Source organism: Rhamphochromis longiceps, linkage group LG12 (assembly GCF_057381845.1).
Source record: "Rhamphochromis longiceps isolate RC_006_pf linkage group LG12, R_longiceps_female_GT1.1, whole genome shotgun sequence".
NCBI classification, from domain to species: Eukaryota; Metazoa; Chordata; class Actinopteri; order Cichliformes; family Cichlidae; genus Rhamphochromis; species Rhamphochromis longiceps.
Genome location: NC_140568.1, coordinates 35906088 through 35925657, shown reverse-complemented (window position 1 = coordinate 35925657; position 19570 = coordinate 35906088). Strand labels below are relative to the sequence as shown.

The following is a 19570-nucleotide window of genomic DNA, read 5'->3' as shown; positions in this document are numbered from 1 at the left end:
GCTGGTAAAGTGAAGAACTCGTTCTGAGGCTTAGCTTCGGCACACAGCACACTCTGTCTGCAGCATGAGATATAAGACCACATCCTATTTGTGCCTTTGACACAATAGTAGCACAGCACCTTTCCACAGCAGACATCACAAAGTGCTTTACAATAAAAGAATAAACAAGCAGAAGCCCCAGAAAGCCAGACAAGAATAAACTCTCCAGTGTCTCTAAATAATAAATAATTACACTAAACTTGGAAATCTTCAAAATACTTTTTCTCCTTTTATATACGCAGGTCCTTCTGTGCGTGCTTGTATGCTTCCTCTACACTACCTCAGATATTTATAGCTAAACAGTGCCCCCTTATGAAGATTTCTTTCGTTCTGGCCATGCACGATTGATGAAAAGGCAGCAATTTGAACTTTTCACATTTTTTTTAATTGTTTGCATTTACAGTACTTGAGCCAACAAATGAAACACATTTAAGAAAACGTGCATTTACACTGGAATGAAAACAGTTAAGGCACAACTTAACAGGGGAAGTGTCTCACAACAGTTCCATCATCCAGTCACAGCTCAAGGTATCCAAAGTCGAGCGATCCCAACTCTGTGAGAGTTTTTACTCAATCTGGTAAACTACGAGAAATACTATATAAACAGTAAATCTATACTAAGTCTCGTGTCTCTATATGTACAAACTAAATGAGCATTACATCCGGAAAACTCCAAAACGTGTCTTCGTTGTTGGTGCATTGAGTGCTGCACTGAGGCTCAGACCCAAAACCATACGAGTTTCAGCAGGATCAATAATCCCGTCATCCCACAGCCTGTAAAAATAATAAAGTGCTCCACATTATTAGATGGCACATTACTCCTCACTCATGCGATACTTCTTGCGGTGCTTGTGCAGGACTATAATCAATTACTTTAATAGAGTGTCAAGGTTTTGTCTTCCTCTCTTTGGACAAAACAAATTTCCCACGTGTGGGACTAATAAAGGTTATCTTATCTTATCTTATCTTATATTTCATTAAAGAGCAAACAATATGGCTGTTGTTAATATAATATAGTATATGTATATCATAAGCGTATCATCAGATAAATGATTATAATAGACAAGCAAGACCTGATATTTAAGAAACTAATACCAGCTCCTGCTTAAGTCGTAAATAAATGAAGAGATAAATCAGTTTTCAAAATTCTTACTCTTTTGCAGTTAGCTAATTTTTTTTATTCATTAACTGATGCTTCCACAGCAAGCAATTCTGATACAACAGGTTTCAAGCATTAATGACACACATAAATTTGACAAGTGCTTTCAGGGTAGCTTGTGATTAATTAGTGTGTAATGGGGCCTTGATTGCCCCTTGGCCTTTCTCTTTCTTTATATTTTATACAATTAACTGCAAAAATAAGCACCGACATGCTCTGAAATGTGTGTTTAACCTTCATAACTATATTGGTTTTTAATGTCAGTGAGGCAGTTTCCAGTTAGATAAATATGTACAGTATACTATCCATCTCATTTTAAGACGCACATGTAATCACCACATGAGGATTTGTACTCTACGCTTACAAACACACAATGAAAACAGCTCAGGGACTAAATGAAAAGAACACGGCTCTTATTATTTAAACAACAGGACATCTGATGCTAAAGAAAAACATCACAGCATCACTGGTCCTGCATGAATAGTCTTGTGGTTTCTTAGTTCTTGGAAAATAAGGCTAATGTGAGATTACTGAAAAGAGTCTAAAAAATAAATTATAAACACATGCTGGTGGCCTGCTGATAGTTCATTTGTGGCCAGTGCTGCCATTCGAGAAACAACATTTTATCTTAGCAACAGTAGTTAAACCAATTTTGGAAATTCAAAGACTCAGTTATGTGTAGTCCTTCATTTTATCACACACATCCCTAAAATACAACATATTGGATGAGCAGATCTCACCTAGCACTGGAGTAATACGGACTGCCTTCCTCTTCAAACCGCCGCACGATTGGCTCCTTCATGGCAGCCTCTTGCTCTGCTGTGAACTGTGAATATATTGAGAAAATAGAATTAGGCGGTAAGGACCTGCGCCAGAGGCGTTTTAAAGGTTGTCTGAATTATTGAAGGTGTAGTGAAATGTAAAGCTGAAAGCACACAGCCATTTCATTTGCCATGAAGGTCAATTTCCCCAGCTTGAAAACACCAAGCCAATCTTTGTGAACACAATAAAAACAGATCAAACACTCGATAAATAACGCAAAGCTAATCTTTACTGATTTAAATGGGCCAAACTGTTGTAAATATCAGAAACAATTTTTTTTAAAAAGGGGGAAAAATTAAATTAAACAGCAACAAAAATATAAGAAATGGTATGAAGAAAAACTGAATTCATTAAACTGTAATTCAAGGTCTCTATATTGGACTGCTTTAATTTTAACCAGGAAGACATGTTTTCACACATAAGCTCATCGCCCTAAGTTATCCTTTCTCACATGAAGCACATAATCGAAGATAAAATGCTTCAGATGCATTCTCTCTACTGGAAACACTTCATTTGAGGGGTACCTAGTGTAGAGCCTGCAGGAGGCACGACACATGACACCATACTGCACATTCACTGCACAATTACCCCTGCTGCACTCACATGGCTGCAATCGGACACTGCAATTGCACTAGGAAGATGACAAGGAAAAGACCATCCTGTGCTCTAAACGACTGAACCAGATATTTGAGTTCTCACGTAAAGTTCGACTTATGTTGGTTAATCACAAAGGAAGTTCTTATTTTGGTGGAAGTGATGAGTGGTGCAGGCTCAGAATACTATCAATTGTGTTTTCGTGGGGCAAACAACTGTAGTACTGACTGTACACCTAATACATGTTTAACATGTAAGCTGTATTATACTGTATAATTTAATAAGCTCTCGGTAGTTCAACCTGTGTTCCACTGTGAAGACATGTAGAATAAAAGCAGAAAAAAATAAGAATATTTGATACCTGTTCAAAAATTGACCCAATGATTAGTTTTTACAACCTTTTTGAGTTGAAACATTTTAAACATCATCAAAACGGCTGTCAGCAGGGCACTGATGTGAGGTGTCATTCTGAAGCTATTAATGCACTGGTTAATAGCCCCATAACAGCATACCTGACACAGTTTAATGACAGCCATTTGATGGCTACACTATTCAGGGTAAGTCATCACAGTCACACTTAACACTGAAATTATTTCACTGTGCCATGTCAAACCATTATTGAAAGAAAAGTGTCTTTCATAATGTTTATGCTGTTGGCAGGAAACCCACTAAAGTCAATTCAAGCCTTTCCAGCGGAGCACAGATTTTAGTCTGCCGTGTCAAGCGATTAACATGAATCATTACCTCCTTTCCCTCACGTGCCCTCTGATCCTTAGTGATGGTAGCCAAGACAGTGGCAGCTTGCTCACCACCCATTACAGAGATTCGGGAATTTGGCCACATGTATAGGAAACGTGGGCTGTGAGACAAGAAACAGTGTCAATTTGAGTATGTTTCGAGAGCCAGAATAGTCACCTAGATCACAACCAATAGGATAACAAAAGAAACCCTGAACATCAAAAATATGATTTGAGAGACTAGGAGGGCTTAACCTGGGGAAAAGTACTTCTTTGATATTTCATAGAAAGACTAAGGGAGGGTGAGTATCAGCTCCAACTTTCCAAAACACTAAATCATTTATGCTTATTTCAATTTACATGAGGACGCTTATTACAGCTCAAATAACCTGATAGGAATTAAACATGAGTGTGCCCACAATAATATTATCATTCCACTGACTTCATACATGCTTAAAGCTATTTGAATGGTAATTTTAATACTGTTAAAACCATTTTTTTCTATCCAGAGGGAGCTGTGCAAAATCTGATAAACTTCCTCAAGTGATTTTAAGACTTCTATCCATCAGTCTATCTACCTATACAAATACACTGCACTCTGTTGTAGAGTGCTCTTCACTAAGGATGCTACACATCAATAATTCAGCTTCTTATCACTCCTAGTCTTTGAAAAATAGCTGACAAAAATTAAAGACAAAATAATGATACATCCTCGAGTAATAAATGTCACTTTATTTTGATTAAAATTGATTTTTTTTATTTTAAAATACTTCTTAGCTTTGAAAGGGTTCCACTTAGAAAGTCTCTTTTACTGTTACAAAAGGTCACTACCACCTACACGCAAGAAGTCCAAGGCTATCTGATGCACAAAATGAAAGGCAATTGCATTTTGTACATTTTGTACACTTGAATTTCGCAGAGAAGCAGCTAATGTGTTTCGCAATAGTTCACAATGAATTAATTTACTTTAGCTGTTACCAGGGCTGCGTTTTTATTCCAACAAACCTCTAATCCCTACAGAGAATTTCTTCATACCTGTAGGCTCTGCCACACATGCCATAGTTTCCCGCACCATAGGAGCCGCCAATGATAACAGTAATCTTGGGTACACTGGCACAGGCAACCGCAGTAACCATCTTGGCTCCATCCTTGGCAATTCCTCCTGCTTCATACTCCCTACCCACCATGAAGCCTGAGATGAAGATGAAGACAAGAGATAGCCTAAGCCTGTGTTGTTATTTCAAGGAGGAAAGTCTGGCTGTGTTAATCTTAAACACGAAATAAGTCAAACTGGGAGATTAATGAAACAGATTTGTACATCATATAATAAGATTTGGTTATGATGTAAATTATAAAATTATCTGTATGATCACAGATCACATTGCAATTAAAGTAAATAATATTCAGAATTGTTTGCCGAGTAACAAACAACATCTAAACCCCACAACAGAACAAAATTACCGATGTAAATAAAGAATTCCCACCGACCTGTTATGTTTTGGAGGAAAACAAGTGGAATGTTTCGTTGGCAGCATAATTCAATGAAATGCGTCCCCTGAAAAGAATTTCAGATATTCATTACATGTAGTACATTCTCAGACCTAAAGAACAACTGCCCAGAGTTCAAACATGTATTACCTTAAAATAGTACAAGATGGTAATGATTTACTTTTTGGGCCTCTCAAGAAATAACCAAGAGACCATAAACTTTAAATGAACTGCCAAAGGAAAGAGATGTGTAAATTTTTAAGAAAATATATTCAAAGCACACAAGTTTATCCAGTGAAGTGAAATCTGGGTAATAACCCACTGAAAAGTTTGGATTACATCTGGAGTTTGTATTTTCACAAGAAGATGTAAACTGTCACAATGTTGCCTGAGGTGATGCTTTTGAATCTTGCATTACACCTGTTAATACAATAAATAAATAAATAAAACAAGCAACAGAGTTCATGGCCTCCCCTCAATCCATCCAGAAATAACAGAAACCAGTTACTTTGGGAGCGAGCTCACCTGCCGCTACACTGACTTTGTATTTTCTGTATTCTAGTTTAAATACGAAGGCGGTGAATGGCCTTCAGTTATGTCAGAAAAAATCACTGCATAACACAGAGCTGCCAGGAAATATTGAACAGACAAACACATACAAAAGACTGAACTATGTGGAGACAACTCATTTCCATATATTTGTATTGCTGAATTACTCAGGTGTTTTCTTTATTTTGGCAGTTTCCTCCACTGGCTCTCTTTCAGTGAAGCATTTTTTTGTGTGTTGCAAAGTGCAAACAACAGTTGGAAACAATGTGAAATATGACTGCTTCTCTGTGAAATTATTCAATTTCAATTCAACTTTATTTATATAGCGCTAAATCAAAACAACATTTGCCTCCAGGTGCTTTATATTTTAATGTAAAGACCCTACGATAATAAAGAGAACAAACCAACAGTCAGAAACCCTTCTTTGAGCAAGCAACAGTGAGAAGGAAAAACTCCCTTTTACAGGAAGAAACCTCCAGCAGAACCAGGCTCAGGGAGGGGCAGTCATTTACTGCCACCAGCTGGGGGTAAGGGAAGGGAGACAGGACAAAAGACGAGTAGCTGATGATTAAATGCAACACACTCTTTATTAGTATAAACACAAAGAGTGAAAACAGATGAGTGAAGAAGAAGAAACACTCAGTGCATTATGGGAAGCCCCCAGCAGCCTAGGCCAATGGCAGTATAACTAAGAGTGTGTTCACCTGATCCAGCCCTAACTATAAGAACAAAAGCCTAATCTTAAAAAAAGAGGGGGTCTCTGTCTCCCAAATCCCAAACTGGGACCTGGTTCCGTAGAAGAGGGGCCTGAAACCTCCTGTTCTACATTTAAATACTCTCGGAAACACAAGTAAGCCTGCAGTCTGAGAGCAAAGTGTTCTATTGAGATAATATGGTAGCATGAGGTAGTATGAGATAAGGTTATCTATAACATTGCTCCTGACCCTAACCCTGCCCTCCAAGGTGCTCAGGAACTTTTACTCGTGCACCATAGAGAGCATCCTGGCGGGAAACATCTTAACCTGGTTCGGGAACAGCACCATGCAGGACAGACGAGCTCTACAGAGGGTTGTGCGGTCAGCTGAGCGCACCATCCGCTCCGAGCTCCCTGACCTGCACTCAATCTACAGCAGGCGGTGCTGGACCAAGGCCAGGAAGATCGTGAAGGACCTCAGCCATCCCAACAACAGACTGTTCTCTCTGTTGAGGTCAGGAAAGCGATTCCGCTCCCTGAAGACCAACACAGAGAGACTGAGGAGGAGCTTCTTCCCGCAGGCGATACGGTCTCTCAATCACACCACCACACAGTACTGACCCACACATATGGTTCTTACACACACTGGACATTCTGGACATTGTTTCACTTCATTACTTAAATCACGCTGCTGTTATTGTGTATATGCTGCTGTTATTGTGTATATATTTATTTATATTTCTTCATACATTCTTATATAGTTCTATATTGTGTATTTTGTTGTACAGTTATTTTATTTTCAACTTTAATTTATATATTTTATCTTATTCTCCCAGTTAAATTTACCCTTCATTCTAATTTGTGTTGTACAGTTATTTCATTTTTAACCTTAATTTATATTTTATTCCTTCCTAGTTAAATTTACCCTTTTTAATTTTGCATATTTATTTCCTATCTTATTCATAGCCTTTTCCTTTTTTGTTTTCTTTAGGTCACGAGCAGTTGTCCAAGCATTTCACTACATATCGTACTGTGTATGACTGTGTACGTGACAAATAAAATTTGAATTTGAATGTGTGAACAACAGAAATCTAATCGTATCTCTGATACCTCTCCCTTTTATCAAAACAGAAAAAACTGGAAAAAGCTTTTAACAGTTTAAAAGTTAGCATAATGGAAGCCTGGGCATGTCTTTAGCGATGACAGCGTGTCTCAGAAATGCAGGTACTGTATTGATTTTTCTTGAATATGCTCCCCGAGCATGTCTGTTCCACATCTTTGTCTGAGGCACTGTATCAGACCCTTTTGAAAGTAATTATAGTGACGAGATAGCCAATGCTTATAATGTCATGTTGAGACCTCGCAAAAAATAAAAAATAAAAATGAATGAAAGAAATCTTCGTTCAGGTCAAGCTTGTAATCCAATTCAAAACGTGCTTAGAAAAACTTATTAGTCTATAATCACAAATTTGGCCCCTCATCTTCCCTAAGCCTGTATAAAGTTCAGCTCTGTGCACAGCAAATTGGCTTGAGAATTAAGTGAATTACACTGAATGAAAATTATTACTGTTCTCCGTGCATGGTTTCTAAATGCTATCATAGTTATCAGACTACTCGTGAAAGGATGTAAAGGTGCATTTTAAGGCTTCTTGCATAGGAGAAACACTACAACTCTAATGTGAATGAGAAGTGCAAATAACCTACAAACAGAAAAATGTTGGTGTTCATAAGCAGCAAATATCTGTGGAGCACGCTATCTGTACTATTTCCACACAGTGTTTAAAGTCCTTGACATTTTGAGAGGCACAAAAACAGTACAAAGCTCAGTCTCCTGGAAATTCAGCTTTTAACTTTGTATAGGTTTTATTTATTTATTTATTTATTGTATTGTTTTTGCAGATAAAAGACAGTTTTTACAGTTTGATTTATCTGTAGCTATAAAGTGCCTTTACCTTTTTTGCAGACTCTGAGAACAAGACTCCATTGTTCCCAATGATTCCAACGGGATAACCAAATATCCTTGAAAATCCTTAAAAGGTACAAATTCACAAGAATGAACTCAAACAATGGTCAGGTTTTAAATTTAGAGAAGAAAAAAAAAATCAACCATGTCTTGGAAATTGAAATCAATACTAGTTCACATACCTGTAACAAGCGTGTCTCCATAGAATGCCTTGAATTCATCAAATTTACTGCCATCTACAATTCTGGCAATGACCTGCAATCCAATCAGTAAACAAAAGTTATAAAAAATGTGATGCAATGTCAAATAACACAGATAGTGACAACTTTTCAACAATTTCTACTTATTTAAGTGATTTTCACTCTGCTAAAAGCAATGCTACACTTGAAAAACTCCTGTAAAGAGGCTGCACTCAGTTGATCTTACAACCTTAAATGGACTGCCAATACTATTCTACACTACAAACACTTTGGCATCTGTAGAGTAAGCAGTAATTCTAGCTCGCGGGTCTACATCAAGAATCAAAGGGCACAAGCTTTAAACCAATAGAGAATATCTGGCAAGCACTGCCACACAGCAGAAAAGCAAAGTGACTGATGCCAGCCACCTTATTATTGATTCAGCTGCTGATAGGAGAACATGACAACTCAACATTGTTAAAGTGCATTCTGAACCTCTGACAGCCAGATTTATAAATAAACCAATCAAAATTGGTTTATTTACAAATCTTAAAGCAGTCATAGCACTTCCACATTGTGTAAATCAGTCTTTTGGCTGTATTAAACAATGAGATGAATGAATGATTTTATTATATTTGACTCACATTAAAGAAATAATATCATAGCAAAGAAAAGTCGTATTATTTATCTCACCATTTTAAACTAATTACTAAGAGGTTCAACACAGTATCCTACAAAATATCCAAATAAGATTCTGAAATGTTCAGAAATGGTAAAGAAATCTTCCAAGCAGTCCTGTGAAAAGCTTAGTACACTCTTATTGCTTCAAAGGAATTCCATAGGAACAGGATAAGTAGCAGCCAGGTGTTGCTAACCAGAAGTATTTGATTTACTGATCATCAGCAAGTGTGACCTATAAAAGCAGAAGCTTTGAGAGTTTGTTGTGAATTGGAGCTGTATAAATAAAACTGAACAGAAATTTTCTAGTCTGGAATATTCAGGTGTGTGTTAATACAATGCCACAATCTTCCCAGGAAATCGAACCAAAGTTCAGGCCCAGCAATGCTCTAGCTTCTAGCAGCTGCACCCATGGTAAAGATTTCCAAATCTGCATCGCATCTTTCTTGAGTTATTGTATTTACAATTGTGGGTGCCCACACTGCCCACCTGCCCACTCACCCAGGAGGGTGACAACAATACTCCATCAGCCTTTTATTTCTGTGGCGTAAAAAAAAACAAGAACTTCATCTCAGATTTTACAGGGTCCAGTTAGCATGTTAAATGTTAACATTCATGACAATACAATTAGAAATACAAGGGACTTGTTTGTTAGTGCAGCCTGGAGAAAGCCTCTGCTCTCTGAAAAGAACATGGCAGCACAGCTTAGGTTCAAAAAGTTGCTTCTGAACAAACTACAAGACTTCTGGAACAATGTCCTTTGGACAAAATCAAAGTGGAGATGTTTGGTCATAATGCACAACACCATGTAAGGTGAAAACCAAACCCAGCAGATCTGCACAAACACCTCACGCCAACTATCAAGCATGGTGGAAGAGAGATGATTTGTGCTTGTTTTGCAGCACTTTACAGTCTCTGAGTCAAGCATGAACTCCTCTGTACACCAGCATATTCTAAAGCCAAATGAGGCCATCTGTCTGACAGCTAAAGCACGGGCACAACTGAGTTGCGTAACGGGATGACGATCTCAAGGACAGCAGAAAATTTACAACAGACTGGCTGAAAAAGAAAAGAATCAAGGTGCTGCAACAGCCCAATAAAAGCCCAGACCTCAAACTGATTGAAATGCTGTGCAGGTATGTTAGGAGAGCTCTGCAGAAATCAATGAACTGAAGAAATGTTAGAATAGTGGGACAACAATCCACCACAATGATGTGAAACACTGATAAAGTCACACTGAACATTATTACTCCAAGTTATTTCTAGTTCTACAAGCTAGTGAATAATAGGGTGTAGTCCATCACAGATCTACACACACTCCTGTGAAAGCGTATCACTTAATATAGAAGGGAATTTTTTTAAGTGCGACTTGAAACCATCGTTCTGGAAACTGGGCAATTACCTCTCTGACATCAAAGTTACGTTTCAAGTTATCTCCGACTATGCCGTAGAGTTCATCTGCAGGATAGAGAGGACTCTCAGGAGGTTCTATAGTAACCTAAAAAAAAAAGCAAACAAAAAGACTCAGTGTCAATGAAGCTACAGAGAGAACAGTTTGATTTAAATTGTCGACTGTAAACAACAGACTGACCTCGATATTTTTTCTGTAGTTAAGGCTTCTCACTGTCTTTCTCGCTAAATGAAGAGCGTGGTTATCGTCTAAAGCATAGTGGTCTGTCACTCCAGATTTTCTGCAAAGTAAGAAAAAACAAAGGCAGTCATTGGAAATATTACCTTATAAATCATTACTGTGGGGGAAAAAAACCTACAGTACTTTCTATGTAGTACATAGTGTAGGTAGAAAGTTTCCTGAACATTTCATGCTTTCGATGAAAGGGTTAATAATCGGATTGAGTTCATTTTTATATGAAACAAAGACAAAGCCCAAAATGTATTTTGTTAATTGGTTCAAAATAAGAAAGAAAGAAACTGAGAAACACTTTAATTACCCAAGTCAAATCAAATCCTTTGCTATGACACTCAGAGCAATGATCTTTGAGATGTCTATATAACTTGACTGGATTCCAATTGTGCCTAACTTAATTAAATAGAAATAATCAGGAAAGGCACACACAGCAGACTGTAGATGAAAAAAACAAGTCATGATGTCGAGAGAACTATTGGTAGGTGTGCTAGATTGGATTGTCTCAAAGCACAGATCTGGGGAAAGACACAATAATATCCAAGAGAACAATAACCTCCATCATTCTTAATCCTGGAACAGTCATCCTAAATTTGGCTGCTCAACTGAATTGAGTCATCTGGGAAGAAGGACCTCGGTTAAACAAGCAACTAGAATCACACAAGACTAACCTGAAGCATACTGCCAAGAAAACAATGGTGTTGCTTGGGGAAAAACTCTGTCAGGGTCCAGACCTGAACCTAACAAAGCATCTAGAGATGTCTAAAAAAAAAAAAACCTGGTGAAGCTTCTACCAAACAACTATCAAGAGTAATGGGACACGTGTCTAAAATGATGGTGTTCCAAGCTTGTAGGAACTTTCCCAACATGACAATAAGGGAAAATAACAATAAGTAGTTGGATATTTAAGTAAATGGGATATTTGGATATTTTAGTCTTTTTCTTTTGTGTAACAACACTTTGTCATTGTGAAGTACTGCCTCCTCATTGACACAGAAACAAGGAAAGTGAATTTGCTTTAAGGATCTGTATAACATTATGATTTCAGTAAGAGAACAATCTACTTTTCTATCAACCCAGCTTGTAATTAGCATCACTTGAATACCCAAACTGGACGTATAACACAAGGTCACAGAGGACATTAAATCGTCATTTTCAGGGATTCGAACATCAAGTCCTGATGTATATATTTTGCGAAAACTATTTAGCTATCTCTTTGGTATTTAAAAGTCAAGATGAGAGCTAATATTGAATCCCACATATCCCATAAAAATGATCTGTTCATACTTGCAGTGTAGATCAGCACCACCAAGATCTTCTGCAGAAACTTCTTCCCCAGTGGCAGCTTTGACCTATTAAAGAATTATATTACCAGGAAATATGCATTTCATCTCTTGTATTCAGTACAAGTTCAAATATATAGCTTGCTATATGAACAAACATTTAGCTCTATAAAATGAAACACAATATTTGTCTGTTTGTCAGTTACTTAATGTTAAATAATAACAGAAATAATAAAAAATTAACAAACCAGTGGAGGTCCTCCAAGAAAAATGGTTCCTTGCTTCCGTACGATGATGCTCTCGTCTGCCATTGCTGGCACATATGCTCCTCCAGCAGTGCAGGAGCCCATCACGACAGCAATCTTGAAGAGAGAAGAAAAATAGTTAGGTCTCATATCAGACATGTACAATATTAAAACATATCCTTCAGGCATTTTCAAAGATATCTTCATTACTCTGCTTTGAATAATTTGCATATGATTAGGGGGGTTTTTCTCTTTAAAACTTCAATTAACCTTATGTGCAGTTATAATGCCACCTATGACTACTCCATTACCAAAAAAAAAAATCTGGTTATAGTTTCACTTGAAAAGTTTAAATACTAGAAACAAAATAGCCATTACATCACTGAACAACAACTTTTAAGCTATGAGTACTGCAGACTTTATGATGCCTATTGGACAGGGAATGGTATTCAATTTAGATGTGGGAACTACAACTCTTATTTCAGGTGGGCTCATAGAAACATTCCATTTTCAAGAAAACCACTCTTCCAGAAATAAATTCTGAACATATATTATTCTGCCAAGAGAAGGATAAATTCCAAAAGAACATTACACTGGCCAAAACATTTTATAGCTCTGAAAAACTTTCGTCTTCCTGCAGATGAATTTGAAAACAGCTTTCTAACTAACACACAGTGAAGGTCGGTTTGGTGAGCAATATATCCTGCTTTTTATCATCCTTGAATCAATAGAGATGTGACTGCAAGACAGGTGCAAAACCGTGCACAGTGCAAAACCGCTGCAGTTCTCTTCATCATCATATATAAGATGGATTTGAGTAGCCTGCAGGTGCAAAACATGAAGAGCCTTCAAGCGTGGAATTCATTTGAATATACCACCTCTGCTCTTTGATATTTTTCTTGTTTCAACAAGGATGTAAACACACGTATGGTTGAAAAAAGAGAGAGCTACCAGAACTGCAAAAAATACAGACACTGAGCAGTATAATGTGATATAACCCTGGTGATAAAGGCTCTTCTGTGTTCTTAAATAAATATTAAATTCAATTTAATACAGTTTATCATGTGATTGCTGTCAATTTCTGTTCATGGAAGCTTTTCCCACAATGTTCCAACAGGCCATGAATGCCCCTGCTGCCATAATTAATTTCTTTTGTGTATCTGTCGCTCAGTATTTTTATTGCCTTTGCCTTGCAGCAAAATGGCCTTTGCCCCAAGACAGCATGGTGAAAAAAATTAAATAATTTAAAAAATACATAATAGAGGACTGTGACTTTCATGTATATTCATTTATATTGCCTTCTACACGTATAGAATGAAAGAATAACAAAAGTCATTATTTAAAAGGTAAACAAATATATCGTGGAAGCCCAATAATGGGCTTTAGTAAAGATGTAATCGGGGGAGGCAAGCAAATTATAAAGCCACTCCGTTAGGGTTTTATCATTCTGCTTTTGTGCCCATTAAATGAGTTAATACAATGCATCACCTGTGCTATTCCCTCTGAAGACAACCTGGCCTGGTTGTAGAAAATGCGCCCGAAATGATCTCTGTCTGGAAAGACTTCAGCCTGCCTGGGCAGGTTAGCACCGCCAGAATCCACTGAAGGAGATAAAAACATTACAAACTCACTTATTATAAACATCTCGACTATAATTAGATTACAGAGACAGACTTCCCTGCTATCCTCAGGCAGGGCATTCTGGGATGTCTCTGGTGTAAATATTGACCAAAAAAAAAAAAAAAAAAAACAACCCAAATATTAGGATTTTTCCCATAAGGTCCTTAAGAAGCTGTTATAGGGTTTTAAGCCCAATACTGATACTAATATTTGGTGATTTAAAAATCTGATATACTGGCCAGTGTTTTTTTTTTTCAGATGTGTGAAACAAACAGATTTCCCCAGCAGTTATTTATGAGTGTTTACTAAGATATAATGAAAATGTAGTTTGGTTTACTGTTACAAGTCATTGATTACTCATTTACATTCTGCCAACAACACGGGTAAGCTGGTTTGTTGTGTTTGTGGTGAACCAAATAAGTGTTGTCAACAGGGAAATTGCAGAGTGTCCTCTGGTGGACAAACTATGCAACACCATCACTTATAACACAGTTAAAGTGTTTCATCCATCTCGCTCTTACTTTTGAAATGTTTATTTTTTTAGCCATTATAACATATTGCATATATCAGTCAGGCTCTACTTGCACAGGTGAACTGACAAACCCTAACCCAACAGTCCTACTGTATTTTAAAGTTAAATTCTAACAGGGATAGTAGAAAATTATTATTACTATTATTATTTTTTATTACTAATAATTATTATTAATAATATTATTATTCTTTGATTCTGTAGATAATCGTTTATTAGTGTTTTACAAACCCTTACAAATATGGAGATACTCACCCAAGTAAATGCATGGCAGATGGTTCTGCTGGGCTATTTCTTGTGCACGAAGGTGTTTCTTCACTGTAATTGGGTAGTATGTTCCCCCTTTGACAGTAGCATCATTTGCAACAATAATACACTCCACTCTATGAACATTTAGAAAAGAATGAATAAATAAATATTAGATTATGCACCTGGGGTACTCAATTGAGATTCTAGTGGAAAACCTACACTGTAATTACTTTGGCTCTGATCCTGTGGTTAAAAATATAAATTTTCATCTGTGACAAATTATTAAACTGAACCATTTTTACATATGATCATCAGAACGAAACACTTTCACTATTTTTTAAAGGCATTACATTCAAATCTGGTGAATATCATAAACATTTATAGCACTTGCCCTGAAACCCGCCCAATTCCAGTAATTATACCGCCTGCTGGGACTTCCTCTTTTCCATACAACTCATATCCTGCAAATTGGGAAAATTCCAAAAATGGAGACCTGCAATAACATGAAATAAAAGCGGGGAAAAGAAGACAAATTCATATCCATGCATCCATGTTTTTCTGCACAAGTTCTTTTAAAATAGTACATTTTAGTTTAGAGAAATATTATCCTCTTTTGCTTCTTCTCATTGTACAGAGAACTGTACTGTAGACACCATCAGACATTTAAAACTAGTGATACCACAGTTTGTGTAAGGACAAATTCTAGGACAAAAGCTAGGGGGGATGAAACAGCCATGACTTTTAAATCTGTGACAAAGATAGAAGTAAGCAGTAATACCCTGGATCCAGCAGTCTGTCTATGCGCTCTCTAGGCAACAGTTTCCCACGGGAAGTATGAAGTCTTCTTGCTTTTTCTCCTCCTCCTGAATTAATTAAAAAGTAATAAATGAATAATAACAAAATTACAAACTTAACAATTTGAGAATATTTTGCAAGTACTACTACTACTCTTGCAAGTAGCATTGATGACAGTGCTGATGGTGTAAGACAAATAAAAACATAAAATTACCAAGAATTGTTAATCCCTGGTGGGACAGGCTTTTATTCATTTCTTTGTGACTTTTGTAGTTACTGATGTTTTTCTGTGTGCCAGTAGGGTTGAAAAATAAGCGAACGTGTACCTCGGTCGGGGTCACAACTTTCTGTGTTTTACTGAAAATCATTTCTATTGTCACTTTCAGCACATTTATTCCTTTTGTTGGGTCAATTAGTTGCAATGTTTTGTCATTTTATTTTAGTCATGTCATCATTTATCAAAAGAATAAAAATTTGAAACCTTATTACACCTATACTTTTTACAGAACTTGCTCTAAATAGCAATACTGTACTTTTTTAACTACATTTCACCAAAAAGAGAAAAAGAATTAAAAACAAATAAACAGAAGAGAAAAACAAATGTTTTATAAACAATAACAATCTTACACAAGTCTTATATTTCTTACTTTTATTATATATTTATACAGTAGACTACACAATCATAATAACTTATACATTTTTTAATATGTCTTGTCTACTGCTTTTAAACATAACTTTTCTCCTGAGTTCCAGCTACGCCTCTCTAATAATAGCAACCTCTCATTACAGAGTTTGGAAGTAGATTATTTTATGTTTTTTACATTATGTTAAGATCAAGTAAACAGCTAACTATGTGTTAAACGGCATGCAGTTTAACACATACTCCCATATAAAAAGTGCTTTTTATGCATTTACGTGTTAGAGCAGGTCCCTTAAGGCTTAATCATCTACAAGTGGAACCTGATTACTTTACTAGAACACATAGGTGTAAGCAATGATGTTTGGGCAACAATTTCATCACCCAGGCACTAATTTGAACTGCTGAAATGAAAACACAAAGTGATGAATTTATCTCTGGGATAGTGCGTAACCTGCTGTGTGCGAACACATACCCAATTTAATATTTTCTGTCCGGCTTTTCAGCTCATCAAGAAGAACTTTCATTCGGTCATAATTCTCCTAAAAAACAAAAAGAGAGAAATTCATTTGTTAGAGTTTCCTCTTAATCCAATTTCTGTAAGAGATTTGCACTAAAATAAGAAAATGTAAATGATGATGATGATGTAAATGCTCTCCAGTCATTTGTTGAGTTTATTTAATATAAAAAAAATTGTATATACAATATACACTGATTAGTGTTTAGTTATGTGTTCCAACAAATTGATAATTTTATTAAAAAACACAGAAGAGGTCAGCAGTTTGTGGAAGCTCCCATGTTGCTCTGCAAACTGAATACAATGGACAAGACGGGCATCACCGTTCTGCCAAATAACCTTTTATATGTGTGGCCAGAGACGGACCGCATACGTGGTACGCCAAAGGCAGAGGAGACGAGAACACACAGGCAGTACAATGGAGGCAAATTTTAATTCATGCCTGCACCTTCAGATTCAAGATGTGATATGATTTAAGGATCATACCTATGGTTTTTAAACTGAGAGTAGATCTTGTTCACCAAAGAAGCAAAAATGTGAAGGAGCAAGCGGCATGTGGTTAGAAACTCATCCTCATCCTGCTCACCTCAAGCCTTATTTCCTGAACTGAAGTCAGGGCTCTAACACATGGAAACATGCTTAGATATTGTCACAGTGACTTATTGTCATCAGATTGGACAAGCGAACCTCCGATCTCTGGACAGCTGTCTACAAACCAGCTAAACAACAGCAACAGCTGGTTATAAGCGAATATTGTGTCTGTTAATATTATGCTTGATTGTACTAAAAATCACACTTTGCCTCTAACAAACAGTTTGATTGGATTCTCACCTAGTGAGAGTTTATTTGCTAAGAGTCTGAGTCCAGAGATGTTAGAGGCACTTGATAAAACAGCAGAAAACAGCAGCAAAGACAGCAGTGCTTCATCGATTTGTATTGGACTCCTTTCACAAGGTTTTGCAGCCTCCTCCAGTAAATAAACGTGGACATATACTACATGCACCTACTACACCTACACGCACTACAGATTAATGGCAGGCAGAGTTGTTTGTCCTACAGTGGTCAACATAGCTAGTACTATGCACTTGAATTGGTTAATGTAAGAAAAAAAATTCAGTTGACTGCAATCGGCAATCGACTGATACCTCGTGACATGGTGAGATTTTTACACAGTTTACCTTCAAGGGCAGTTGATCATCTTGTATTTTGAAACTTGTAATTCACATATAAATTGTGAATGACAAAAACACGCTGTCATAAAAAACAGATTAACTGTTGAATTAAAACACCACTCAACCCCAACAGTAACCTGCTATTAACACCAGTCTGATTCATACAAGACATCTGTACCTGTAACTGGCTTCCACTAACTAACCCTTAATGGCGTAAGTGGGAAAGCACTACAGTCCTTGTGTGCATATGATTTTTTTATGTTGTATTTAAACAGCTGATGATTGTGCCACTGAGGATGAATTGACTGTTTTGTGCCATTGATATAATCACAAAATTATAGCTTCAAACTAGCAACTTTAAGCAATAAAACATCAAGCCTCACTAATCAGTTATTCTAAGAAATGTATTGTTGTTGCAATGACATGCAAAGCTGTTATTTGTGTCTTTCACTTTCAGAGGTTGCACCTTCACAGTTAGACTGGTAGACTTTTTTGCACGCTGTTTAGCTCCACAACTCACTTAATTCTTCAGCGCTGATATTGCTGATAAATTCTTAGCTTTTAAGGAGTCTGACCTCTAGAGTGAACTTCAACATAGGGGACAGACTAAACAAACACTTTCCTTCGTGTCTGGGAACGTTATTAGTTCCTGTTGCCCGTCAGGTGTAAAACACCTCACCTGGATGCGTCTGAACTCTCCGAACTGTTACCTTACTGTTTGACTAGCAGGCGTTAGCAACAGGCTAACCTACCTGATATTCAGAAGTCTGTTTATCAGGCTGTGAGCCAAGTCGAGCGACTTTATCTGCGTGGTACGCTCTTGTGCAAGCCAACGGCAGACTCCTGCAACGAAGCAGCCACGGTTTGAATGACTGCAGGATCATTTTAAAATGTTCTCGACTAACTAAACGGGATCAAATTTAGCAACTGCTAGCCTGCTAGGTAACCTAGCGGTAATCTTCTTTTGTGGTTTTTGGCAGGGGAAGTAGAGCTCCATATCGCCACCTTCTGATTAAAGAAACGGTTTACATGTGCAGATTTGTGAAAATGCACCACATTTTTTTTATGAATATTGCTTGTTTTTTGTTACTTCTAAATCCTACAATTATGTCATATGGTTGAAATATTTAAATCAAGCTCCCTATAGCAGCCTTTTCTACAGCTTCACACAAATAGTGTAAAGAGTGGTTTTAAATGCAGCATTTTCTATCACTTTAGTTTTTAAACTTACTTATATATAGCTCTGATGTGCAATTCTTTTGTCAAGCTGTACTGTTTACATCCTCCAAAATCACATATTTATATATAATATAGATAGTCTTATGCATATCTACATATATTTATACATACACACACATTAGTATATCTGAGAGTAACGAAATTTCTATTCTCTGTATGTCCTGTACATGTGGCAGAATTGACAAATAAAGTTGACTTTGACTTTGACTTTGACTTGATCTGTTATTTGAATTGTATGCACCAGTAAAGGTATAGCTATAATTAAACAAAATATAAGTAAAGAATCTTGCATCTTTTTAAAAGCCTAAACACTTTTTTTTTACCATAAGATCCCCGTTCAGGTTCTTCTTGTTATGAAAACAGTACTGCTGTAACTGAAGTAAGCACTGTTTCATATTTGTTGCATCAAATTTAGAGTGGCTGCTAAAACCTTTTGTGGTGTAGCTTAGGTGTAGCTTTTAAATTCTTTCTCTAGCCTTGTGATGGGAACAAAAAACACCCATCTAAATATTTTCCCAACTATCTATTGTCCATAGGCCTAAATTGGTAAATTATTCCTCAAGGTTGTAAATCGGCTTCTGAATAAATTTTTGCAGATCCATTTTCAGATGGAAATAAAAAAATAATAATAATAATTATGCATCGGCTCCAAGGGCCAGAACTGCAAACTTCTGTTGATATTTCTCCTCTGAAAGCATGAGAGCAAGCAGAGCATCGCACGTCAAAGCTGCCATCATGTG

General features: G+C 36.8%; 1 protein-coding gene across 1 annotated transcript; it reads right to left on the bottom strand.

Moving 5' to 3' along the window:
- Positions 1-401: 401 nt before the first annotated feature.
- On the bottom strand, positions 402-18555 carry mccc2 (methylcrotonyl-CoA carboxylase subunit 2). The gene is made up of 17 exons (XM_085426112.1): positions 18344-18555; positions 16378-16444; positions 15249-15333; positions 14862-14963; positions 14477-14604; positions 13561-13673; positions 12076-12189; positions 11832-11896; positions 10494-10593; positions 10305-10400; positions 8228-8300; positions 8035-8111; positions 4840-4906; positions 4387-4543; positions 3359-3473; positions 1939-2024; positions 402-813 (listed from the first exon to the last, which is right to left on the bottom strand). The coding sequence occupies exons 1-17, from the start codon at positions 18473-18475 to the stop codon at positions 696-698; spliced, it is 1695 nt and encodes a 564-aa protein (XP_085282238.1). The 5' UTR covers positions 18476-18555; the 3' UTR covers positions 402-695.
- Positions 18556-19570: the final 1015 nt, after the last annotated feature.

Excerpts from the sequence above, each read along its gene's own strand:
- mccc2 (XM_085426112.1), bottom strand. The coding sequence starts at position 18,475 with ATGATCCTGCAGTCATTCAAACCGTGGCTGCTTCGTTGCAGGAGTCTG. Across the intron at positions 8,301-10,304 it reads GTAACTTTGATGTCAGAGAG|GTCATTGCCAGAATTGTAGA; the intron begins GTAATTGCCCAG and ends ATTGGATTGCAG. Across the intron at positions 814-1,938 it reads CCGTATTACTCCAGTGCTAG|GCTGTGGGATGACGGGATTA; the intron begins GTGAGATCTGCT and ends TTATTTTTACAG.